The sequence below is a fragment of the Cebus imitator genome, unplaced genomic scaffold (assembly GCF_001604975.1).
Source record: "Cebus imitator isolate Cc_AM_T3 unplaced genomic scaffold, Cebus_imitator-1.0 Scaffold491, whole genome shotgun sequence".
Classification (NCBI taxonomy): Eukaryota; Metazoa; Chordata; class Mammalia; order Primates; family Cebidae; genus Cebus; species Cebus imitator.
This window is the reverse complement of record NW_016107806.1, coordinates 1,266,116-1,291,454: the sequence shown is the minus strand read 5'-3', so window position 1 is coordinate 1,291,454 and position 25,339 is coordinate 1,266,116. Positions and strand designations below refer to the sequence as shown.

The window sequence follows — 25,339 nt, the reverse complement described above, 5'->3', positions numbered from 1 at the left end:
ACTGCAACCTCTACCTCCCAGGTTCAAGTAATTCTCCTGCCTCAGCCTCCTGAGTAGCTGGGATTACAGATGCAAGCCACCGTATTGGGCTAATTTTTGTATTTTTAGTAGAGATGGGATTTTACCATGTTGGCCAGGCTGGTCTCGAACTTCCGACCTTGTGATCTGCCTACCTTGGCCTCCCAAAGTGCTGGGATTATAGGCATGAGCCACCTCAAGGAATGGGCTTTTAAAAGTACAATTCTGAGACCCTTGAAGTGGAACTGATGACATACTCCTGAGGATGTCAGTATTGTATTTGTCCTGTTTCTGGCAGAGGTATGAAGGTTATTGAAAACCGGGCCTTAAAAGATGAAGAGAAGATGGAACTCCAGGAAATCCAACTCAAAGAAGCTAAGCACATTGCAGAAGAGGCAGATAGGAAGTATGAAGAGGTAAGTGACTCTCTGTTTATCTCTCTCTTCAGTGATACCAGGCTTTTGCAAAGAATAATGCAGTAAATGATTCCTTCTTTGCTTCACTAAGCTATACTGGAACATTTTCCTGTAGGTGGCTCGTAAGTTGGTGATCATTGAAGGAGACTTGGAACGCACAGAGGAACGAGCTGAGCTGGCAGAGTCGTGAGTATCTAGCTCCTCAAATCTTGTCACACCATTTTGTCCCTTCCCCTTTGGCTTGGGCACTAATAAGAATAAATTAGCATTCTTTCAACCTTGTTAAACAGGGCCTAGGGAGTGGGAGTCATCTAAGTGCTTTTTTAGGCCCAAGAATGGCTTTAGCCTTCCTTATTCTCCTGACTAGTGACAGGTGACAAAAGAGGCTTTCTTATTTTTTTTTTTTTTTTTTGGTGGGGTTTACAAATTGAGAGCAAATAAGGACTAATACATGGTGAACAGTTAACTGGAAGATCCTACTGGGTCCTTCCACCTGGGGTGGAAATCATCAAAGTGGCTGTCCTGATTTAAGATCTGGTGTCTGACTGGGTGTGGTGGCTCACACCTATGGTCCCAGCTACTTAGGATGCCAAGGCAGGAGGATGGCTTGAACCCAGGAGTTGGAGGCCAGCCTGGGCGACATAGAGAGACCCTGTCCCTAAAAAAATCTGGTGTCTGTTTTTGCCACTTTGCCAATCTGCTGGGGATCCTTAGTGCAAGGATAGATATTAACTGCTCCCCGTTGGTACCTTCTGGGCCTTGTATAACAAAGTCAGTGCTGGTGCTTATATATTTGTGCTTCCCTCACATTCCCTTCTGCCAGACATAACATATCATGACCATGGTGGTGTTCTCTTCCCATTTTTTGAAAATTTTTTTTTTCGTTTTGCTGCTTGTTTTCTTGCTGTGTTCCTTTTTGACCTTTCTCCCTCCCCACAACCTGGCTTGTGCCATCCCCGTGACTATCACTAACAGCCGTTGCCGAGAGATGGATGAGCAGATCAGACTGATGGACCAGAACCTGAAGTGTCTGAGTGCTGCTGAAGAAAAGGTACTAACCATTAAACCCACAGCAAGATTATACATATATATATATGGTGTGGTTTTGTTTTGTTTGTTTTGTTTTTGTTTTGCAGCTGCCTCCCCTCCACTGGTTGATTTTGTTGAGTGCTGTCTCATCTCTTCATGGAATGCTTCATTCTTTTCCACTTACTTGGCATCTTTCATCTCTTCTTTCCTAGTCGCTTCACTGCCTCTCCACAGGGTCTCCTTCCTTTGGGTGATTTGGGGGACTGGGTTGGGCATTTGTTCCCACCTCCACCCCAGGTGACAATTATGACTTGTTCCTGGTAGTGGAGTGCTCTCAAGTGTTCTTTCTTTATTAGTATTCAAACATTTTGAGCCCAGGAAGGTCCAGCTCCTGACATGGTCTATGGTAGAGGGAGGAGGGTTGATGCTTGCTCAGGTTACTTGGGAACATCTTTTCCCCAGTATGCCTTCCAACTCTCTCTACATATAGGTTCAATTCACGTCTATGTGTCTCTCTCCCTTTTTTTATTCTCTTCCTCTTCCCCTTTCCTCTCCTGCGGTATTTAAAATATTCACAGTAAGTGTTCTGAGCTGGAGGAGGAGCTGAAGAATGTCACCAACAACCTCAAGTCTCTTGAGGCTCAGGCGGAGAAGGTAGGGGCTGGTTTGTGAAAGTGACAGGCTTTGGGGCCTGGGCCCAGCCCTGCCCTTGATAAAAGACTGGAGACACCCATTCCATATATAATCCAGTAACAAGTGTCCTCTTCCTACCTACTTACCATGTATTCAGATTCTGGGTTGAATGCTACTTTTTGTGCACTTTGATTGCTTTAATGAAAATAACTTCATGGTCTCAGGTTCCTGGAGTCATGTGCTCCTCAGGCTGATACTGCTGTGCTGAAAGGCAATAATCAGGGGCCCTAACAGACTTTCTAGCAGACAGACGGGGGCAACAGACAGAATTGGCTCTGAGACCTAATGAGCAATCAAGACAGATGACTTCACTTTACCATCATGTGGGAGTGTTTCAGTCATGTGACCTTGGGGTGCCACTACTCCTGCTCATTACGCAGGGGAAAGGAAAAACACTTCCTTGGGTTGATCTGAATAATATCAAAGCTTAGATCCATCTTAAAAAGTCATGGAGAATTTTTATCTGTGGATATCATGACTCTAAAGACCTTTAGATTTCTGGATTTCAAGGACCTGTTGTCCAGAGCCAGGCCTTGCTCTTACTCTTGGGCCATTCAGCACATTACGTCCAAGAGGATATTAAATATAAGAGTAAGTGTAGGGACATGGGTATTGTCTGTGTGACTAATTTCTACTCTGAAATTTTAATCTACTTCTCTTACAGTACTCTCAAAAAGAAGACAAATATGAGGAAGAGATCAAGATTCTTACCGATAAACTCAAGGAGGTGAGCTGAGGGGATTATAGGGCAGGACCCAAAACATTTAGAGGTATATAAGGCATTAATGTAGACTTAGACTGGCTAGTTTGGGTTCTGAAAGGTCCAGAAGTAGAAGGTGGAAGAAACAGAGATTGTTTTTCTTTGTCTACATCTCTGATTCTGACTGATTTCATATTTCCCCCAGGCAGAGACCCGTGCTGAGTTTGCTGAGAGATCGGTAGCCAAGCTGGAAAAGACAATTGATGACTTGGAAGGTATGGAACCTGGAAGAGGGATTGAAATAGAAAAATATAGAGGAAGACCTTGCCTATTAACCATTCATCTCTTTTTCCTGTATACCAAAGGAAGTTGGTAGTGACTTGGCATGTATTAATATCATGTTCACTGTCCTATGCCACAGCTAGGCAAAGTGGGTCAAACCCTAGAATTGGATTTTTAAAATTAATCTTTTCCTTTCAGAAGACGTCACCTACCTAATATTCTGCAATTTGTATTCTTCCCTTTGAGGAAAATGATAATGGCTGCATTTACCTCTAATTTAGTAGTCTTAAACCTTTAGTCTGTAGGTTTAAATGGAAGCCATGATTTCAGAAGGGCAAGACGCATGTCAGTTCATGGCTACTTTCCACAATTCTTTTCACCACTCAAGTTGTGGGGTATTTATCAAAGAAATCAAGTTGTGGAATAACCATATCTGAGCACTGACAACGAATGTCAGGAGCTTTCTAAATACTTTCTGTTCCTGCAAGTTGGTAACTGCCATCCACCCTGACAAGGGCATGTGCTCTTTGCTTTGAGAGCTCTGATGTATGCTTCTTTGGTATGCTCTTGGAAGAGTTGCAGGGGCAACCTGTGGAGCAAAGGGGCCACTAATAGGGTTCACACTTCGTAGGCAGAGAAGTGTCTGAATATGGATGTCTACTCTTCTCCCTTTGCTATTTTTGTTCCTGGAATTGGGTACCTGGATGGGAGTGATATCCTCTTGAGTGCCTTTGGTAATAGGAATTTCTAGTTATGATTGTGCCCAGGTTCTTAGACCTTGCTGCAGTGGATAAGGGGTATCAAAAAAGAGTTGGTCATAGGAGAGAGTAGATCTGAACATGCCCAGTCATGGTTGCCAGAATAGATGTTTTCCTAACTGTGGTATTAGACCCACAGTCACACTTTTCCTAATTTCTAATGATTCCCTCTCTTCATCTGCTTCTGAAACTTTTCACTCTGTCCCCTCATTCTTCCCTGTGGTTCCTGTGCCCGTCCAGATGAGCTCTATGCCCAGAAACTGAAGTACAAGGCCATTAGCGAGGAGCTGGACCACGCCCTCAATGACATGACCTCTATGTAACTATCTGACAGCAGAGTGGGGCTGGGATCTTGGCTTGTGGGTGGATGGGGGTACAAGCTATGCATAGTGGTGTGCTTTGGTTTTATCCTCTGGAAACTATAGAATCTCCACCCTTATCTTTGAAACATTGGTGCTGGTTATTTGTTTGGCAAAAGCTCTGGAAGCATGGCCGGGCGTGGTGGCTCATGCCTGTAATCCCAGCATTCTGGGAGGCCGAGGCTGGTGGATCACCTGAGGAGAGGGGTTCGAGATCATCCTGGCCAACATGGTGAAACCCCGTCTCTACTAAAAATACAAAAATTAGCCAGGCATGGTGGCAGCGTGCCAGTAATCCCAGCTGCTCAGGAGGCTGAGGCAGGAGAATCGCTTGAACCTGGGAGGCAGGGGTTGCAGTGAGCCAAGATTATACCACTGCACTCTGCCTGGGCAATAGAGAGCAAGAATGGGTCTCAAAAAAAAAATTAAAGGCTGGACCCAGTGGCTCACACCTGTAATCCCAGCATTTTGGGAGGCCAGGAGTTCAAGACCAGCTTGGCCAACATGGCGAAACCCCATCTCTACTAAAAAATATTAAGAAAATAGCTGGGTGTGGTGGTGCACGTCTATAACCCCAGCTACTTGGGAGGCTGAGGCAGGAGAATCGCTTGAAACTGGGAGGTGGAGGTTACCGTCAGCCAAGATTATGCGGTCTGGGTGAAAGAATTGAGACTCTGTCTCGAAAAAAAAAATGCTCTGGAAGCAGTTAATCTTGGATCAGAGGGAGAACCCTGATTGACTTGTAACTTTTATACTTTGTATTTATAGTTTTTTCATTACACTGATTTTTCTATTTGCTTCTCAAATTTAGTCTTCTTAGAAGGGATACTGCTAGATGTAGAATCCATGCAACTAATGAGATCGGGCCCAGAGAGCCAGTGACTTGGGCCCTGACACGTTAAAACAAAATTCAGGCCTCCTGGGTATGTTTGATTTGTTCCCTGATATTAAAGTTTAGGGAACTATTTAAGATGAGAAATACCAAATTGACCTAAGAATTGAGCTGAGTCCCAGAAGCAAGCCAAGTGGTAAACAGCACCAAAGGGAGCTGGGAGTTCATCTGTTTGCTGTGGATCCCTGATCCTTGATGCTAATCGGCTTCTTTGTATCTTTCCCACTAACCCTGAAAAGAAGCCAATTTCTCAGGCTGAAGTGTCTGGCTCTCTTTTATTATTCCTGCTGCCACCTCTTCCTTTTTTTCCTCTCCCTTTCTCCTAATTTGCTATCTAGATTGATGCCAGTCCTTCTCACCTAGAGTATCCTTACTTTTTCATACAGATAATTATCACCGTTTCTGCTCTGTTCTGGATCTGCCCCCTTTCCTCCTCGGGGAACCCAACGCCCCACTCGCTCTGGATTCCATTTGGGTCAGCCTGGCTGGGCCCCAAGGCATTAGGATGCGGGGGGCACAAAAGCAACTTATGTATTTTCTTCCACCCCCACCCCAAATTAAAATGTTAAGCTGCTGGAAACCTCATGCCACCCTGCATTTGTGTCATTGACAAAGCTGCTGCTGTCCCTAAGAAGGAGCCTTGGGGTAGTGATGTGGGGAAGAGCTCTCATAGGCTCCCCTACCTCTGACTTACATAATCAAAGCCACTTTTGTGTGTGTCTATTTTTTCTTGACATTTAAACTCAGCTGATCCGATTCTACTAGAGTGATGGATTTAGTACAGGTTCCTCAGAATGGTAATTTTAGTTACACTCCTCAGGCTGAACAAGATTAAATTCCTTATTTCCAGGTTCTTAAATCATCTGCCTGCAGTGTTTCCATTCTCTCTTCAGGTCCTCCTTTGCTGTAGTGTCGTTGAGAAGCCATTGAAGTGGCTCTCAATACACATTCTGTACTCTCTTACTCGTGGTTCAAATGGTGTATCCTCAGAACACTCAGAACTCAATATATTATTGTTAAGATTGACGAGTTACATCATCCCAAGTCACAGAAAAATATACAATGGATAGAATTCTCAACAGTTTTACTTTTTCTTCTTTAAATCTTTCTTACATATTTGAGACTTGCTACCATTTGCCTACTAGTGTGTGCTAGTGGGATATAAGACAAGTGATAAATTATTATTGGGAAAACTAAAATGGCCAATCATGAATAGTTCAAATAATGTGCATATGGGGCTGATGATGTATTACATACATAAATTTCTGCTAGTAAAATTTTCCCTGGTTCATAACGTGGAATTAAATAACATTTTAGAAATTTCCCCTTCCAATTTACGCAGCAGAGATTTCTGAATAGTATAGCTGTGAATTATACTAATCCAAGAGCTTAAGTGTAGTTCACTTAGTACTTTAGTTTCTCAGAAGGGTTTGTATTTAAAATTTTCTTTTCTTTCAGCTGGGTGCAATGGCACATGCCTGTAGTGCCTGTAGCTACTTGGGAGGCTGAGGCAGAAGGAAGCCTTAAGCTCAGGAGTTCTGCACTGTAATATGCTATGCCAGTCAGGCGCTAAATAAAGACAGGCATCGTGAAAGGCCTGGCCACTTGATAGGAGGAGGAAAAGATAAGGATGACTGGTTTTTAGAGTAAGAGAATGAGCCAGGTTCGGTGGCTCATGCCTGTAATCCCACCCAGCACTTTGGGAGGCTGAGGTGTGAAGATTCCTTGCCCAGGAGTACGAGATCAGCCTGGCAAGAAAGTGAGACCCTGTCTCTACAAAATATTGTAAAAAAATTAGCTAGACAGGGTAGTGCGCGCCTGTAGTCCTATCTGCTTGGAAGGCCGAAGCCAGAGGATCCTTTGTGCCTAGGGAGTTTGAGGCTGCAGCTAGCTGTGATCACACTGCTGCTCTCCAGCGTGGGCGACAGAATGAGACCCTCAAAAGAAAGAGTGGGAAAATGGGGGTTAAAGATGTAGGGAGGTCACATTGTCCTGTTTTGGGGAGTTGAGGGAAAGGAAAGAAGATGTGGCTGACAGTCTGGCAGGTATCTGAGTGAAAACAAAATTCTAGGGTTTGAGGCAGAGAGGTTGACATAGAGAGTTGGGAATCCATAAGGGGTACAGGTAGTTTACACCATGGAGGTAAATTAGAACCATAAAGGACAATTGCAAACATATATATATGTATATATATATATATAATTAAACAGTGAGGAAAACGTCATGTAGGAGGAGGAGCCAAATGGAATTGATTGGAGGGAAAGAAGACAGATGAGTAGTTAAAGAAGTTCAGGGTTGGCCCGGCGCGGTGGCTCACACCTGTAATCCCAGCACTTTGGGAGGCCAAGGTGGGTGGATCAAGAGGTCAGGAGATTGAGACCATCTTGGCTAACACAGTGAAACCCCGTGTCTACTAAAAATACAAAAAATTAGCCGGGCATGGTGGCAGGCACCTGTAATCCCAGCTACATGGGAGGCTGAGGCAGAAGAATTGCTTGAACCCAGGAGGTGGAGATTGCAGTGAGCCAAGATTGAGCACTGCACTCCAGAGTGAGACTTCCTCCCAAAAAAAAAAAAAAGATTGGATGGTTTCCAGTGGTTCTTCAACAGAGAGGTTGAGAAGGAAGATAACTGAAAATGGGACATTCATTGATACTTTAGTAATTGGAGGGTACATTGTGACTGTTAATAAGTCAAGAGGGGGAGTCATATTTTCAGGGGCAAAAGAATGTATTGGTAGGAAGAAGATATAGGCAATATAGTTTACTAGAGCAGTGCTTTATCTAGCAGAACTTTTGGTAATGATGTCCAGTACATTAGCCACATGTGGCACTCAAGCACTCAAAACGTGGCTAGTGTGGTTGAAGGGGCTAAAGTTTAATTACTTTCATTGTAGTTCATTTAGATTTAATTAGCTACCTGTGGCTAGTGGCTATTATATTGGACACCACATTCCCAAATATTTAGATTCTGGGCAGAAAAAGTTGGCTTTGACATGAAGAAAGGCTTCTTAGAAAGGAAGTAAGAGAGGGAGATTGGGAGAAGAGTAAGGTGTTATATCTCTGATTTCTGGTATCTCCTTGTTTTCCCTGTGGTATGACTAGTATGAGCAAGGATAGAGACCAACAAGCTGGGGTAGCAAAGTAAACAATGAAGGTACTATGTAGTGCTAACTTCATTCCCTCATTTAAGGCTCAATATCTTTGCAGAAGTCATCCTGTGTTACTTGAGCCTGCACTAGTTTGGGGGTGAAGCCAAGCATCAGAGCAAAACACTTGGCCCCTTAATGATTCCCCCTTCTCTTAATTTCTAAGATCCACAGGCCCATTTTGATCCTCCTTTTTTTTTTTTTTTCCCAATTTTTCATTTACTCTTCCCGAATGCTCGGGGAGACCAATTTGAGTAATAATGTCTTCCTTGTTACCATCATTGAGATGAGGAATAAAATGTGGTAACTCCCATGTTATCTGATAGATGCAACTGACCTATTCTGTTTGGCAGCTTTATCTTAGCCCCACCCAGTCTCTTCCTTTCACATGGTATTAGTTGAATACTATCCAGCTCCATGGAGTTGTTCCTCCCCCTCCCCTTTTTTTTTTTTAAAGATGGAGTTTTGCTCTGTCACCCAGGCTGGAGTACAGTGGTGCGATCTCGGCTCACTGCAACCTCCACCTCCCAGATTCAAGCAATTCTCCTGCTTCATCCTCCTGAGTAGCTGGGATTAAAGGCATGTGCCACCACGCCCAGCTAATGTTTATATTTTTAGTAGGGACAAGGTTTCATCTTGTTGGTCAGGCTGGTCTTGAACTCCTGACCTTATGATCCACCTGCCTTGGCCTCCCAAAGTACTGGGATTACAAGCATGAACCACTGTGCCCGGCCATGGGGTTGTTTCTTAATCAGGTATAGCTGAAAAGAATATTGGACCAAATGGATTCTCTGCCTTGCCTTTTTGTTTTGTTTTGTTTTATTTTAGCTATTATCAGGGAACCAAGAGCTTTACCTAAGGAGCTAGTACTGATCCTTAATTTTTAATTATTAGAGATAGCAGAGTTAGAAGCTAAGTTCAAAGTGAGAGAACAGCTACATTTGTCTTTCTGACCTCATGCAATCCCTAGGGAACTCTGTGTTCTGAAATTTAGTCAGGCAATAATAAAATGTTCCCACTCCTTCTCTGTCTCTTTATTTCTTCCCTAAATGGAACAGAACTCTCATTGACCAGGCTGTTTTGAGAGATAAAGATCTTTATAACATCCTTCTTTCCCAAGTGTGAATCACACAAACCAACTTGGATACAGGTCTCTAAGTTCAGTCTGTTCATGAGATTTGTATGAAATGTAACATCACAGGAAGTTTGAGAGATTAGTTCACAAATTTCAATACCTGTTATTTTGACAAGGATGCCTCAGTGTATAAGACTGGTCCAATCTGAGGCCTCATGAAGCTTATACACTATTAGTACAGTTTTGAGTATACCTTATTCAAAATACTTGTGACCAGAAGTGTTTCAGATTTTGACTTTTTTTTTTTTTTAACATTTGCATTATACTTACCAGTTGAGCACCCCAAATTTGAAAATCAGACATTCATACCAGGCATGGTGATACACACCTATAGTTCCTACTCAGGAGGCTGAAGTGGGAGGGTCGCTTGAGCCCTAGTAGTTTGTGCACTATGATTAGGCCTATGAATACTCACCACACTCTAGCCTGGACAACATAATAAGACCTTGTCTCTAAAATTACACACACACACACACACACAAACACACACACACACACACACACACACACACACGTATGTAAAATCCAAAATCCTCCAATGAGCATTTTCATTGAGCATCATGTTAGCAATTAAAAAGTTTCAGATTTTGGAGCATTTTGGATTTTGGATTTTCAGATTTGGTTGCTCAGCCTGGATAGTCTTTCTCAATGGTGAATGTAACCGATACCTATATGGGCCTTCTAATCATTGTGATATCAAAACCTCCCACACATAATCAAAATCTCTCCTGAGAGAGAAGAGTGCTCAATACCACCCCTATTGAGAACCACTGGTTTAAAGGGAAGTGCAAGTTAAAGGCTCACCCTGATTCTGCTTTTGAATATAGCTATTATTTTTGGTCATTCCCTCCCAGGTTTTTTATACATACATGCTTTCTGTTTTTGGTAGTGTACATAAAGTGGCAAGTATTACTGGGACTATACTGGCCTTTAGCTTCCTGGTCAATCTTGGAAAAAACTCCAGCCCAGAAGGCAGGGTGCCTGAGCAATGCCCACATATGCAGATGATTTTAGGACAGAAAAGTCTTTTTTTCATATTTGAGGTCGTGAGACCATTTTGAAAGGGGCTGTAAAATATAGGGAGAAACTTACTTGTGAATTTCAGAGGTTGGTTCTAGGCATATACCAGGAGTTTGGTTTTCCTGTCTCCAAACTTGTATTATCTCTGTGCTAGTCAGATGGATTTGAATCTTTCATATCCCACTATCTCTTTAAAGTGTGCTTCAAATAAAAAATCCAGATAAACCCATTAGATTTGAGCACTTAGCTGCTTGTATCAGGAATATTTGCTAAATTGTCCCTTAGCCTGATTTTGTTAGAAAGAGAGAGAGAGAGAGAGAGGGAGAGAGAGGGAGGAGAAAGAAGAAAGAAAAGAAATAAACAGAAACAGCCTACTAGTAGCTTAAATAAACATAGGATTTTTTTTTTTTTTTTTTTTAAATCACATATATCTAGCCATGAGCAACTGTGGCCTGTTTCAGCTGGGCTTTCTGTGATTCTCTTGGTCTCTTCTCTTAAGATTGAAATATGTAACTCTAGTCATCACATCATGTTTAAGGCAAGAGGGAAAGCTAAAGTCTTCCCAAAAGCCCCCAGCAGACTATCTTTTTACATCTCATTGATTAAAACTGGATCACATGATCACCCCTAGCTGCAAGGGAGGCTGAAAAACAACAGGATAGTCTTGATTAGCTTATATCAGTAATTTGCCTTCCCTGGGACTAGGCACACTATTGACTCTAACAGGTTTGAGGTTCTTTTAAAGAAGAAGAAATTGAATATTTATTGACTAGGCCACTAAAATCAGTCTATCACACAATAACTGTAACAAGGAGCATTAGAAAATATAGGAGTGAATGAGTGTGGGGATATTTATTCCAGTCTACCATTTATAATGCCATGTTGAAATGCCTTCACAGAAAATGTTCAGCTTTTCACTTCCGTTGCTTTCAAACCCCGATTGTGAACACATTTCTCCGAAGCCAGCTATATTCCTTCCTTGGCCATTTCCCTTGTTTCAGTTTCTCAACTCAGGGAGTAAATACTGTGAAGGGGGTATTTTTTCTCCCTCAAGATATTGTCCTACCAACTCGTCAGTCCAAATTTCCTCTGTTGGTCTTTCCACCAAGTGACTGACTCTCTGTCTGAATCCTCCTTGCATCCCATCCACCCTGCCTTACAGATGCATGTTATATATACCAGCTAGTTGAAAGACTCATAATTTACTTCTGGTACTCTACTAACTTTCCCTTTTTGTCTTTCTCCTCCTCTTTTTCCTCTCCTTCTCTTGTGTTCCCTCCTCTCCGTTGCTGCTGCAGAGCGTCTCTACAGCCAACTTGAGCGAAACCGCCTGCTTTCTAATGAGCTGAAGCTAACGCTGCATGATCTGTGTGACTGATGGGCAGGGCTCACTGATGCCCATTAAACTGAGCTTACTGCTCACACCACTGACCTGGACCCCAACAAAAAGCTGATTGTCTTTTTAAAAGTTATTATTTTGCCCTGAGCATATTGCTTTTTAATTGGGGCACTTAGAATGTTCATTTCCTAACAGTATTGTGAAATTGACCATTGTGAAGTTTCTGACCCTTTAGAAGAGATTATGGGTGAAGAAGGGAGGGGCCTGAGAGATTATAGTGAAAAAACTTGGGAGAATATTGTTTTCCACCCTTACTTGCTACTCTTTCACTTGTGCACTCAGTGTAGGATATGTTCCTTTTCATGGATATTTCTAACAATAAAAGGACTGACTTGACAAATTGTTGTAACTGCTTCGTCTGCAGGCCCAGGCATGGGTCCTTCTGACTGGGTGGAAAAAAAGGGAAAGGGAAGAAAAGTTGTGGGATACGAATATGGCTCTGTGTCGCCATCACCTCTGAGTTGAAGATTTTAGTATTTTCCTCACCTCTTTAGAGCAGTCAGAGTGGTTTGCTTGCTAGACAAATTAGATTCTCCTCAGTGTTCAGCTGCTGATTTTCTTCCTGACATTTTCCCTTTTGCTTCCTTTTCCTGGTTTTATGTTTAATTTCAAGTAACTGTCACAAGCTAGTTTTGGACAGTAGCTCTACAGCAATCTGAAAGTTTTGCTTATAACTACTTGTTTCAGTAGTGTTCTTGGCTTTATTTTCTTTAGAGATTATTTAACTTAACTGTGAGGGCCCTTTTATCTATCCCACCAGTTATTATTTTCTCCTCTACTTTTTGGAAAAAACATGTAGTGCATGAGGATCTTCCTGTGCTCTTTATAATTTGAGATTCCGATGTTTCTGTTGTTTGCAATGTTCAAACTCCAGTGAGCCATTTCAAGAAGTTATTGTCATGTGGGTAAAACCTAGAAAAGTGGATGGCTGATGCTTAAGGCTTGCTCTTTCATTGACTGAAAGCTGAAAGTGTTGGTTGGGTGTGGGTGGGAGAGGAAATGGCTGATAAGGGACCTAACTCTCTCACCCAGGAAGTACAGCAACACCTACAACCTCAGTAGGCAACCCAAAGGCCCTACAAAACCGGGTGATAAAATAGCTCACTTCTGTGGCTGAGAAAGCAGCTGCTTTATTACTCCGAAGCTTTTCTGCAACAGGAGCAAGTCTCAAAAGAGCGCACAGACCTTGAAATTTACTTCTCGTTTTCTGTAACTTCTCTCCTTTACCCCCATTAGATAAACTGAAATGCACCAAAGAGGAGCACCTCTGTACACAAAGGATGCTGGACCAGACTCTGCTTGACCTGAATGAGATGTAGAACGCCCCCGACCTGAATGAGATGTAGAACGCCCCAGTCCCACCCTGCTGCTGCTTCTCCCTCTGACCCTGACTCCGCCTGAGGCCAGCCTGCCCGAAGCTGACCTTTAACTGAGGGCTGATCTTTAACTGGAAGGCTGCTTTCTCTTTCGCTGTCCCCTCTTTCCCTGTGTCTTATTCGCCAAACTGTCTCTGCCTCTTCCCGGAGATTCCAGTTGGGCTAGAGGCTGAGCACCTTTGGAAACAACATTTAAGGGAATGTGAGCACAATGCATAATGTCTTTAAAAGCATGTCGTGATGAACACATTTTGTAATTACCTTTTTTGTTGTTTTGTAGCAACCATTTGTAAAACATTCCAGATAAGTCCACGCCCTGAAGCAGCAAGCTAATCCCTTTCTTACTTTTGGAAGGTGACTTTTCAGCTTAATGCATATTGCCCTCTCCATAGAAGAGAGGAAAAGGTATAGCCCTGCCTTACTGAGAGCCAAACAGAGCCTAGGGAAAGACTCCACTGTGGGAAACCTCATTGCTCTGTACAAAGTACCAGCTAAACCAGAAAGGTGATTCCAGGAGGAGTTAGTCAAACAAGAACAACAACAAAAAAATGTGCTGTTCAAGTTTTCAGCTTTAAGATCTCTTTGGACAACATTATTTCTATTTTTTTCATTACAAGTGACCAAATTAAGGTGGTAAGATCTCTGAGACCAAATTTTTGTCCCATCTCTACTCCCTCCCAACTGCTTACAGAATGGATCATGTGCCCCTTATGTTGAGATGACCACTTAATTGCTTTCCTGCCTCCTTGAAAGAAAGAAAGAAGATTGTTTTTGCCACTGATTTAGCCATATGAAACTCATCTCATTACCCTTCTCTGGGTTTGAAGCTGCTGTGTCTAAAAGTGCCATCTCATTGTGCTTTGTATCAGTCAGTGCTGGAGAAATCTTGAATAGCTTATGTACAAAACTTTTAAAATTTTATATTATTTTGAAACTGCTTCTTTGGATTTGTGGCACCCTGGCCACCCCATCTGGCTCTGACAGCCTCTGCAGTCCATGGGCTGGCAGTTTGCTGATCTTTTAAAGTTTCCCTACCCAGTCCCCATTTTCTGGTAAGGTTTCTAGGAGGTCTGTTAGGTGTACATCCTGCAGCTTATTGGCTTAAAATATACTCTCCTTTTATGTGGTCTCTTTGGGCCGATTGGGAGAAAGAGAAATCAATAGTGTAACTGTTTTGATACTGAATATTGACAAGTGTCTTTTTGAAATAAAGAACCAGTCCCTCCAACTCTCAGACCTATTTGACTTTTATTTATTAAAACCAAATGTGCTTTCTTCACAGAAGCTATGAGGTTTGGGTTAAAAATCGCATCTTTGGCCGGGCGTGGTGGCTCACGCCTGTAATCCAAGCACTTTAGTTAGAGGCCAAGGTGGGCGGATCACCTGAGGTCGGGAGTTCAACACCAGCCTGACCAACATGGTGAAACCCCGTTTAAAAAAAAAAAAAAAAATCGCATCTTTGTGGGTGGTAGCAACAATATTTAATGTAGAGCAAATGTTTAGTTTCATCATCTGTAAAATGAAGATAAGTATTGTCAGAGTAAACATGAAGATTAGAATACTTAATGTGTCGGATCTTTTATAGGTTAACACCGGCATCTCAGGTTGAACTATACGTTTTCCTTCACAACCATATTCTTTTTCTTTTTCTTTTTCTTTTTTTTTTTTTGAGACGGAGTTTAACTCATGTTACCCAGGTTGGAGTGCAATGGCGCGATCTCGGCTCACCGCAACCTCCGCCTCCTGGGTTCAGGCAATTCTCCTGCCTCAGCCTCCTGAGTAGCTGGGATTACAGGCACACACCACCATGCCCAGCTAATTTTTTTTGTATTTTTAGTAGAGACGGGGTTTCACCATGTTGACCAGGATGGTCTCGATCTCTTGACCTCGTGATCCACCCGCCTCGGCCTCCCATAGTGCTGGGATTACAGGCTTGAGCCACCGCGCCCGGCCTACAACCATATTAATTCTTATAAGCTATGGATTTATTATGCTCTTTAAAACAATATATGATGCTGGTCACTACTATAAATGTATGGTTTTAACCAACTGTACTGTGAAACAGCCTTTGAGTTAATATTCTGTTTGGATATTTTATGGAAGTTAACAAGAAGTGCTCTCAGAGTATTTGCTTAGAAGCCGGCTGTATGAGTGGATAACTTTCAAAGCTGCCTTTCAGAGGCCAGTGTCCGGCATTTCCTGCATTGTGGCCTGGAGGCTGGATGTGAATCTGACTTCTAGTAAAATTACACGGTTCCTTTGACAAAGTCCAGCTGTTTATCCCAGAGACTGCACAATTTTCCGTTTATACGCATGGGCCAATGCTGACTGGAAATCATTGCAAAAAGCTTTTCTATCAGGTGTGGGGTGTGATGTTGAGCCAAACTGTGCAACAGAAGAAATTGGAAGAAATTAAAGTACTGTCCGGGTGCGGTGGTTCACGCCTGTAATCCCAGCTACTCGGGAGGCTGAAGCTTTTTTTTAGACTTTTCTGCTTGTTCCTTACTCTTGAAAAGGTCTGCCATCCATTATTCAAGAAAGCCCTTTAAGAGGGTTTGAGGTGTTTTAGCTGGGTTTGTGCCAAGTTTCCATTTTATTGGCTTGCTGAAGGACTGTATTTAAAAATGCCCACAATTCCGAGCAAGAAGCAGGTCCCGCCCCCTCTGCTGACGTCACACCTGCAGATTGGCAGATGGAGCTGTGGGCGCGGCCGGAGTTGAGCGGGAACCCGAGACCTGGCAGTCGCCATGACTGGCTGTCAGGCGTCATCAAGACGCCGAGGCTTCGGTCTCTTTTTCTTGCCTCTACGCTGCTTCCTGTTGTTTCTGGTTTTGCTTAGGACGCTGGCCTACAAACTTAACGTGCCACAGGTGTTGCTACCCTTCAGCCAGGAGTCAGGCCGGGAGCCTTTCCTGCTGGAGGCCCAGCGGGGCTGCTACACTTGGTGAGGGGTGGTGGGTCACAAGGAATTGAACCCTCACATCATCCAGTAGGGGTGAGAGGGATACCCTCTGTAAGATCACACGGGAATACCGTGTGGGCCCGCGTGAAGGGACCTAGCCGGTAGGGGAGGAGAGTGTGGTGTCAGTGAAGGGGACGTGGGGGACAGACCCTTGGGTGTGGCGTGTCCTACTAGTGGGATATCCTCCAGTGGCGTGACGATCTTCCAGACGAGTGAGGAATTCCCGGGTTGTGGGACTGGCCTTTTCTGTGTGTGTGTTGGGAAGGGGTGGTCACAATGAGCGGCCGTCAGGGTAAAGGGAAGCCCTGAGTTGGAGGCCTCTGGTACTGATGACTTGCAACGTAAACAACCAGTAAGAGGAAGTTCCCGATATCTGAGGAAATTTCTGTAAGCAGGAAGACTTGGGGTGCGAGGGTCCCCACTCACTACAGGTGAGCTGTTCAATCTGAGGAGGACTTAAAACACAACAGCCAAGTATTGAGTGTTAACTAAGTACTCTGCGTGTTAACTCATTCACTTTTTACAGTCTCGTGAAGTAAGTACTGTGACTCCATTTCGCAGACGAGGAAAGTGAGGCCCAGAGACTATGAAGTGTAAACTTCTGGGAATATGAGGGTTCATCCTGGGTGGAGATGAGATCTGTCTTTATTATCAAAACTGCCCCATTTATAAAAGGGTACCCACTTGAAGGATGAGGACAAGGTTGTACACACAACTCTGGGATAATGACTTTCTGACTGAAGATGAAGAGACGTGATTTTCTGGTGTGAGAGGACCCAGTGATGGATTATGTGGTTGCCTAAGGTGTGAGAGAACCTAACTGAAAGGAGCTTCAGGAGGCCAGTGCATTCATCCTAAATGGAGTAGATACCCCTTTGCTATCTCCTAGGAGAAGCAATGAGGTTTGTTCAGAGCATAAATTCACCTCTCATTTTATGAGGCAGTTTAAGGGAAGTGGGCTTGTAAGATGATCCAGTGTGATGTGTGTGTTTCCTATGAGGGTGATGCAAGGCATCTTTCCAGCATTGAAAGCCATTTCTTCTATCCCTCCAAAAATAATCCTGAGGCCAGGCGTGGTGGCTCACACCTGCAATCCCAGCACATTGGGAGGCCAAAGCAGGAGGATTGCTTGAGGCCAGGAGTTTGAGACCAGCCTAATCAACATAGTGAGATGTCTATTTAAAAATAAAAACAAGGCCGGGCGCGGTGGCTCACGCCTATAATCCCAGCACTTTGGGAGTCCGAGACGGGTGGATCACAAGGTCAAGAGATTGAGACCATCCTGGTCAACATGGTGAAACTCTGTCTCTACTAAAAATAAAAAAAAATTAGTTGGGCATGGTGGCACATGCCTGTAGTCCCAGCTATTCGGGAGGCTGAGGCAGAATTGCTTGAACCCAGGAGGCAGAGGTTGCGGTGAGCCGAGATCGTGCCATTGCACTCCAGCCTGGGTAACAAGAGTGAAACTCTGTCTCAAAACAAAAATAAAAACATTCGTCCGGGCACAGTGGCCCACACCTGTAATTCTAGCACTTTGGGAGGCCCAGGTGGGTGGATCACGAGGTTAGGAGTTTGAGACCAGCCTGGCCAACATGATGAAACTCTGTCTCTACCAAAAATATAAAAATTAGCCGGGCGTGGTGTCACGGGCCTGTAATCTCAGCTACTCGGGAGGATGAGGCAGGAGAATCGCTTGAACTCAGGAGGCAAAGTTTCAGTGAGCTGAGATCACCCCACTGCACTCCATCTTGGGGGACAACGTGAGACTCTGTCCCAAAAACATAATAAAAATAAAAGCATTTATGAATTTTTTTGGTATTTTGATTTGGACTCATACCTCATAATTTAGGTAATTTTTTCATGCTAGATAGCAGCAGCCTGGTGATTGAAGAAAACTTTCCTCAGAGTATGAGAAAGTCGCACCTCATTACTGGAAAGACATCAGTCCTATTTCTGCATATTGAGGGAAGAATATAACAATCTTTTTTTGTTTGTGTGTATTTTTAGTAGAAACGGGGTTTCACTATATTGGCTAGGCTGGTCTCGAATGCCTGAACTTGTGATCTACCTGCCTTCGCCTCCCAAAGTGCTGGGATTATAGGCGTGAGCCACCGAGCCGGGCCAACAATCTTTTAAAAAAAAATATTGAGGGAGGGATATTTCTGAGACTGCTCAAGGGATCATTGGGAAAGTTCTGATCAATTTCTCTAATTCTTTTTTTTTTTTTTTTGAGGTGGAGTTTCAGCTCTTATTGCCCAGGCTGGTGTGCAATGGCAGGATCTCGGCTCACTGCTACCTCTGCCTCCTGGTTTCAAGCAATTTTTGTGCCTCAGACTCCTGAGTAGCTAGGATTACAGGCATATGCCACCATGCCCAGCTAATTTTTGTTTTTTTTTTTTGAGACGGAGTTTCGCTCTTGTTACCCAGGCTGGAGTGCGATGGCACAATCTCGGCTTACTGCAACCTCCGCCTCCTGGTCCAAGCAGTTCTCCTGCCTCAGCCTCCCGAGTAGCTGGGACTACAGGCGTGCGCCACCACGCCCAGCTAATTTTTGTATTTTTAGTAGAGACAGAGTTTCACCGTGAGACGGGTTTTTCCCTGTTGGTCCAGCTGGTCTCAAACTCCTGACCTCAGGTGGTCCCCCACCTTGGCCTCCCAAAGTGCTGGGATTACAGTCGTGAGCCATTACCCTTGGCCTATCTCTCACTCTAATTTCTTGCATCCCTAAGCAATAGTTCTGCTTTAAAAAGTGTCATTTACATATACCTGGTAGTATGTAACATGGAAGAAGTATGAGAATGTATGTTCCAACAAAAGTTAATTTTAACCCACGTATTTCATACTCTTAAGAGTTTTGTTCTGGCAGGCATTCCACCCATCATGATGCAGTTACTGTTGAGCCTTTATATGAAAATGGCACCTTGTGTTCCCAAAAAGCTGTACTCGTTGCAGAATCTACCCAACCGATACGCCTCAGCAGTGTTATTCTTGCTCGAGAAATAGGTATGTTGAGAGTAAAAACACTATCACTTCATCTGGGGTAGAATAATCTGGTATTTTGTATAGATGGTTAACACAAATGATCTTGGCTTCAAATGATAAGAGGAAGAATAAAAGATTTCTAGCCGGCTGCAGTGGCTCACGCCTTTAATCCCAGCATTTTGGAAGGTTGATGCAGAAAGACTGCTTGAGCTCAGGACTTCAAGAGCAGCCTGGGTAACATAGTGAGACCTGTCTCTACAAAAAATAAAAAATTATGCCCAGGTGCAGTGGCTCACCTCTGTAATCCCCCCACTTCGGGAGGCCGAGGTAGGTGGATCACCTGAGGTCAGGAGTTCGAGACCAGCCTGGCTAACATGGTGAAACATCATCTCTACTAAAAATAGAAAAATTAGCTGGGCATGGTGGCAAGCACCTGTAATCCCAGATACTCTAGAGGCCGTGGCAGAAGAATTACTTGAACTTGGGAGGCTGAGGCTGCAATGAGCCAAGATCTTGCCATTGCACTCTAGCCTGGGCGACAGAGCAAGACTCTGTCTCAAAAAAATAAAAAAATACATAAGTAAAATAAAAAAATAGCTTGGTGTGGTGGTGCACCCCTGTAGTCTCAGCTACTTGAGAGGCTCAGATGGGAGCCTCCCTCCTCAGGTGGGGGGATTGAGCCCAGAAGATCAAGGCTGCACTTAGCTATGATCACGCCATTGCACTCCAGTCTGGGTGATTAGAGCAAGACCCTGTCTCCAAAAAACAAAAAAAACCCCACCAAAACCACCCCCTGCAATATACACCCTAATTGTAGCACCCTGTTATATGACTTTTTTTGTTTTTGGTATCTAGTACCTGGTGTGGTACCTGAGACCATGGAAACTCTAGTTATTTGAATCAGTGAAGGAATCAAACTCTAGTTATTTGAATCAGTGAAGGAACTAACTTAGGTGTAAAGGTCTGAGGTTAGTTTGAGTAAGGCAAAAGGCAGTACAAAAACTAGTACTTGTCAAAGTGTGGGCTATGCATATGTATCAGCATCACCTGCATCAAACAGGAGCTTGTTAGATGTGTAAATTCTCAGGTTCCATCTTTTATCTTTTTAAAAAAATTTTTAAGTTCTGGGATACAGAACGTGCAGGTTTGTTACATAGGTATACATTTGCCATGGTGGTTTGCTGCACCTATCAACCCATCATCTAAGTTTTAAGCATCTTTTATCTTTTATATTGGAATCTCAAGGGTGAGCCTAGGGTTCTGTGTTTTAACAAGCTCTCCAGGAGATTCTCATACATACCAATACCAAAGTTTGAGAAGCACTAAACTAGTCTGTTTTAGTCTAGAGCAGCTCAAGAAATACTATTGTTTACAAAGCAGAACAGCAGTCTTTGTATTCCTGATTCTCTGGCACTTCATTGCCATATTGCCTAATGGCTGAAAATATCTCTATGGCTTCTAAATGTGTGAGTTTTTTTTTTTTTCTCGTTTCAAGTTTTAATCAAAGCTTGTACATAAGATTACTTTATTCCTGCATCTTCTCAATTGTTTCTTCCTTGTATTTGCCCTTTTCCTTTCCTACTTGGCGAGATTTGGCTTTCGGTTCAAGGATCTTTTTGCGGTCTTTGTCAAGTTTTAGCCTAGTGATAACCACCTTGCTGGGGTGAATGCCTACGTGGACAGTTGTGCCATTAGCCTTTTCCCGCTGCACCCATTCAATGTAGATTACATATTTTTTCCTGTAAACCTGGACTACTTTGCCAATCTGCTGACCTTCATAGTGTCCTCGTACAACCTGAACTTCATCATCCGTTTGGATGGGCATGGATCGCACATTGTACTTCTGTCTCAGCTCTTTGGAAAAAGGAGAGGACATAATCTTCCTGCGAATGTGGGAAGGTGCATTGAAATGACTTTTGTGATTCTTGCTTCTGTTGGAAGTCACAGAGGGATTGAACTTCATTTTGGCAGCTTCCGCTTAGGTGATGGCCGCAAAAAGGCATTTTTTTAAAAAGATAATTTAGTCTACAGTATTTTTGTTATTAAACGTTTTGATAACTAATTTATCTATAATAGTTTATTAAGTAGAACTTAGGATGTTTGGTATACTGTATTTCACATAATTGAAGATGCCATCTATTATAAAGTACACCATTACTTTATGTACCATTAAGAAAGAAAAACATTGCTGACTGGGCACAGTGGTTCACGACTATAATCCCAGCAGTTGGGGAGGCCTAAGGCAGCGGAGGTCAGGAGTTCAAGACCAGCCTGACCAATATGGAGAAACCCCATCTCTACTTAAAAAATGCCAAATTAGCCAGGCGTGATGGCGCATGCCTGTAATCCCAGCTACTTGGGAGGCTCAGATAGGAGAATCACTTGAACCCAGGAGGCAGATGTTGCAGTAAGCTGAGATTGTGCCATGCACTCCAGCCTGGTGACAGATCGAGACTTCATTTCAAAAAGCAAAACAAAAAAAAAATAAGAAAGAAAAACATTGTAAACTAAACTATGCTTTTTTTCCACTTGAAATTTTTATATCTACTGAAAGAATTCTTTGATTCAGCTAGATGGTTATTATGTATAATTCTGGTGCCTAATAAAAATGAAAATCACTTTTTTTTTTTGAGACAGAGTTTCACTCTTGTTGCCCAGGCTGGAGTGTAATAGCGCAGTCTGAGCTCACCGCAACCTCTGCCTCCCGGGTTCAAGTGATTCTCCTGCCTCAGCCTCCTGAGTAGCTGGGACTACAGGCGTGTGCCACCATGCCTGGCTAATTTTGTATTTTTTTAAAATTTATTATTATTTTTTTAAGATGGGGTTTCACCATGATGGCCAGGCTGGTCTTGAACTCCTGACCTCAGGTGATCCACCCACCTCAGCCTCCCAAAGTGCTAGGATTACAGGCATGAGCCACTGCGCCCAGCCTAATTTTGTATTTTTTTAGTAGAGAGGGGGTTTTTCCACGTTGATCAGGCTGGTCTTGAACTCCTGACCTCCGCCCACCTCAGCCTCCCGAAGTGCTGGGATTGCAGGCATGAGCCACTGTGCCTGGCCGAAAATCACTTTTTGACTGGGAATCATCGGTGTCTGTGTTGATCCCCATAGCATTCTCCTCTGTGTCATCAAGAGTAAAGCTGTTGGCCAGGTGCAGTGGCTCACACCTGTAGTCCCAGCACTTTGGGAGGCTGAGGCAGGCAGATCACCTAAGGTCAAGAGTTTGAGACCAGCCTGCCCAACATGGTGAAACCTTGTTCTGCTAAAAATACAAAAAAATTAGCTGGGCGTGGTGGTGTGTACACCTATAGTCCCAGCTACTCTGGAGGCTGAGGCAGGAGAATTGCTCGAACCTAGGAGGCGGAGGTTGCAGTGAGCCAAGATTGCACCACTGCACTCCAGCCTGGGGACAGAGAGAGACTCCATGTAAAAAAAAAGTGGGTATTAGGCAGCATTTTCTTTTTTTAGAGACAGGATCTCGCTTTGTTGCACAGGTTGTAGTGCAATGGCATGACAGTAGCTGACTGCAGCCTGCCTGGCCTGTGCAACATAGAATCCATCTCTACAAAACAGTAATAATAAAACAAAAGAATTTTAAAAACCACCTAAAACCTGCTCTTAAGTGGACTTTGCAATTAGATAGAACTAATATGTTTTTGTTTCCAGCTTTGGAACATTTCCTAGTACATCTGAGTCATCACTTTTCCCCCCACTCCCTTTAACCTTTTGGTTCCTAGGGAATAAGAGTCTGCTACTATTGTTCACCAGATTTCCTTCCAACTACTAACACCTATTCTACAAATTTTGATACTGGCCTTCTTAATGTTCTCACATGTTCTGTCAATGACAATTATGTCTTAACTGCTGCCTGGCTGAGGGCACTTGTAAAATGTCATCAATTATAAGAAATTTCCCAATTGCAGAGATGTTAAAAGGTAAAAAATGAGTGTCTAAGAATCAGTGAAATATGGTATGAAATTCTCAGACATGAGAATCTTTGAAGACCATGTCATGCAAGGTAGCTACAAAGGATAGAGGAGGATACCAAAGTCAGGAAAAAAAAAAAAAAAAAAAAACACTGGTCACATACACTATTTTAAAAATGTAATCTGTTTTAACTATACAAGTTCATTCTGATATCAAAAAATTCACACAAGTAATAGGAATCATGTCAAATCTGGCTCACAGCTTAACTTCATCTGACTTGTGACCCATTTTTCAAAGTTAATTATCCTTAAATCAACTTTCCCATTTTACTATTAATACAGTTGTGTACATAGAAGAGATTCCCAGTGGTAAGAACCAGTCTTGGTGTCCTACTAGGAGCATCTGAATGGGAGCAAGTAATATGAAATGGGTGGGATTGGGCATTTGTGAAAGGGAAGTGCGGCTTGGTGCAGTGCTTATGCCTGTAATCCCAGCACTTTGGAAGACCAAGGTGGGCTGATCACGAGGTCAAGAGATGGAGACCATCCTGGCCAACGTGGTGAAACCCCATCTTTACTAAAATTACAATAATTAGTCGGGTGTGGTGGCACGTGCCTATAGTCCCGGCTACTGGGGAGGCCGAGGCGGAAGAGTTGCTTGAACCCGGGAGGCGCAGGTTGCAGTGAGCTGATATTGCGTGACTGCGCTCCAGCCTGGTGACAGAGCAAGACTCCATCTCTAAAAAAAAGGGAAGTTCATGCCTCAGAGAAATTGTTCATTAATTAATTGGACAAATATTTATCGAGTTGCCTACTATATGAGGCATATATAAAGGTAAAAAGATTTAAGCTTCTGATTGATATTTAAGTGCTTGTTACAGAATTTTGTTTATGATGGTTTTGGTGATAGCGTAGTAAAGAAAGTGGCTAAGACAGAGATGATGGATGGACTTGAGGTGAGAGACTTGAGATGGACAGTTCCATATGATAAGAGTACTAGTTTTCTTCCTCCCTTCTCCCTCTTTGTTTCTTCCCCTCCCTCCCGCCCTCTCTCCCTTCCTTCCTTCAGACGGGGTTTTGCCATGTTGCCCAGGTTGCTCTCTTGAACTCCTAAACTCAAGCAATTGCCAGCTTTGGCCTCCTAAAGTGCTGGGATTACAGGCATGAGCCACCACACCTGGCCCTTTCCCCTTCTTTCTTTCTTTACTTCCCTCCTTTGTTTTCTTCCTTCTTTCTTTCCTTTCTGAGATAGGATCATGCTGTGTTGCTAGGATGGAGTACAGTGGCTATTCACAGGTGCAATCATAATGCACTGCAGCCTGGAACTCCTCACCTCAAGGGATCTTCCTACCTTGCCTCCTGAGTAGCTGGGACTACAGGCAAGCACAATCACCCTAGCCTAAATTTCTTTTTAATTTTTTTCTTTTTGACTAGGTGTTACTTCCACTTGGTAAAACAGTCCAAAAATATAAAAGGTTATCTAGTGAAAAGTACATATTTCTTTAATCCTAGTTTTCTGGCTTTTTTTTTTTTGGAGACCAAGTCTCACTCTGTCGCCTAGGCTGGAGCGTACTGGCGTGATCTCAGCTCACTGCAACCTCCACCTTCCGGGTGCAAGCAATTCTCCTTCCTCAGCCTCCAGAGTAGCTGGGATTACAGGCACCCTCCACCACGCCTGGCTGATTTTTGTATTTTTAGTAGAGTTGGGGTTTCATCGTGTTGTCCAAGCTGGTCTCAAACTCCCACCTCAGGTGATCCACCTGCTTTGGCCTCCCAAATTGCTGGGATTACAGGAGTGAGCCATTTTGCTCAGCCTTGGCTGACTGCAACCTCCACCCCCCAGGTTCAAGTGATTCTCCCACCTCGGCCTCCCAAGTAGCTGGGACTACAAGCATGCACCACCATGCCCCGCTAATTTTTTTATTTTTAGTAGAGACAGGGTTTTGCCATTTTGGCCAGGCTGGTCTCAAACTCCTGACCTCAGGTGATGCACCCACCTTGGCCTCCCAAAATGCTGGGATTATAGGCGTGAGCCAGCCGTTAATCCTAATTTTCTAAGAAACAACCAGTTTTCTGTATCCCACCAGTGGTAGCTTATAAATATAGAAATACGCCTTTTAATAACGGGAAGTCTAGACTTTAACCTTAGATAAAAGATAAGTAGAGGAGTTAGGAGAGAGCATAATTTTATCAAAAAAAATTTTTTTAATTGCCACTATAGGACACCCCTTTTTTTTTTTTTAA

At 43.3% G+C, this 25,339-nt stretch overlaps 2 protein-coding genes across 20 annotated transcripts in view; both read left to right on the top strand.

The window, feature by feature from the left end:
* The window catches only part of TPM3 (tropomyosin 3), a 32,132-nt gene extending 17,673 nt beyond the window's left edge, over positions 1-14,459 (top strand). For 3 of the 19 annotated variants that reach the window (XM_017513347.2, XM_017513358.2, XM_017513364.2), the window contains 6 exons: positions 317-434; positions 550-620; positions 1,410-1,485; positions 2,821-2,883; positions 3,062-3,131; positions 13,086-14,459. In XM_017513347.2, the coding sequence (XP_017368836.1) occupies positions 317-434; positions 550-620; positions 1,410-1,485; positions 2,821-2,883; positions 3,062-3,131; positions 13,086-13,168 (481 nt within the window). In that variant the 3' untranslated portion in view covers positions 13,169-14,459. Of the gene's footprint in view, positions 1-316; positions 435-549; positions 621-1,409; positions 1,486-2,041; positions 2,118-2,820; positions 2,884-3,061; positions 3,132-4,136; positions 4,220-5,533; positions 6,007-11,748; positions 12,190-13,085 lie in introns of those variants that run through there. The other 16 variants (XM_017513353.2, XM_017513361.2, XM_017513346.1 and 13 more) reach the window with 10 other exon arrangements.
* A 644-nt stretch (positions 14,460-15,103) lies between these two features.
* Positions 15,104-25,339, top strand: part of NUP210L (nucleoporin 210 like) — a 152,559-nt gene continuing 142,323 nt past the window's right edge. Inside the window, exons 1-2 of the mRNA XM_037733088.1 lie at positions 15,104-16,169; positions 19,054-19,227. Of these exons, the coding sequence (XP_037589016.1) occupies positions 15,973-16,169; positions 19,054-19,227 (371 nt within the window). The 5' untranslated portion in view covers positions 15,104-15,972. The remainder of the gene's footprint in view (positions 16,170-19,053; positions 19,228-25,339) is intronic.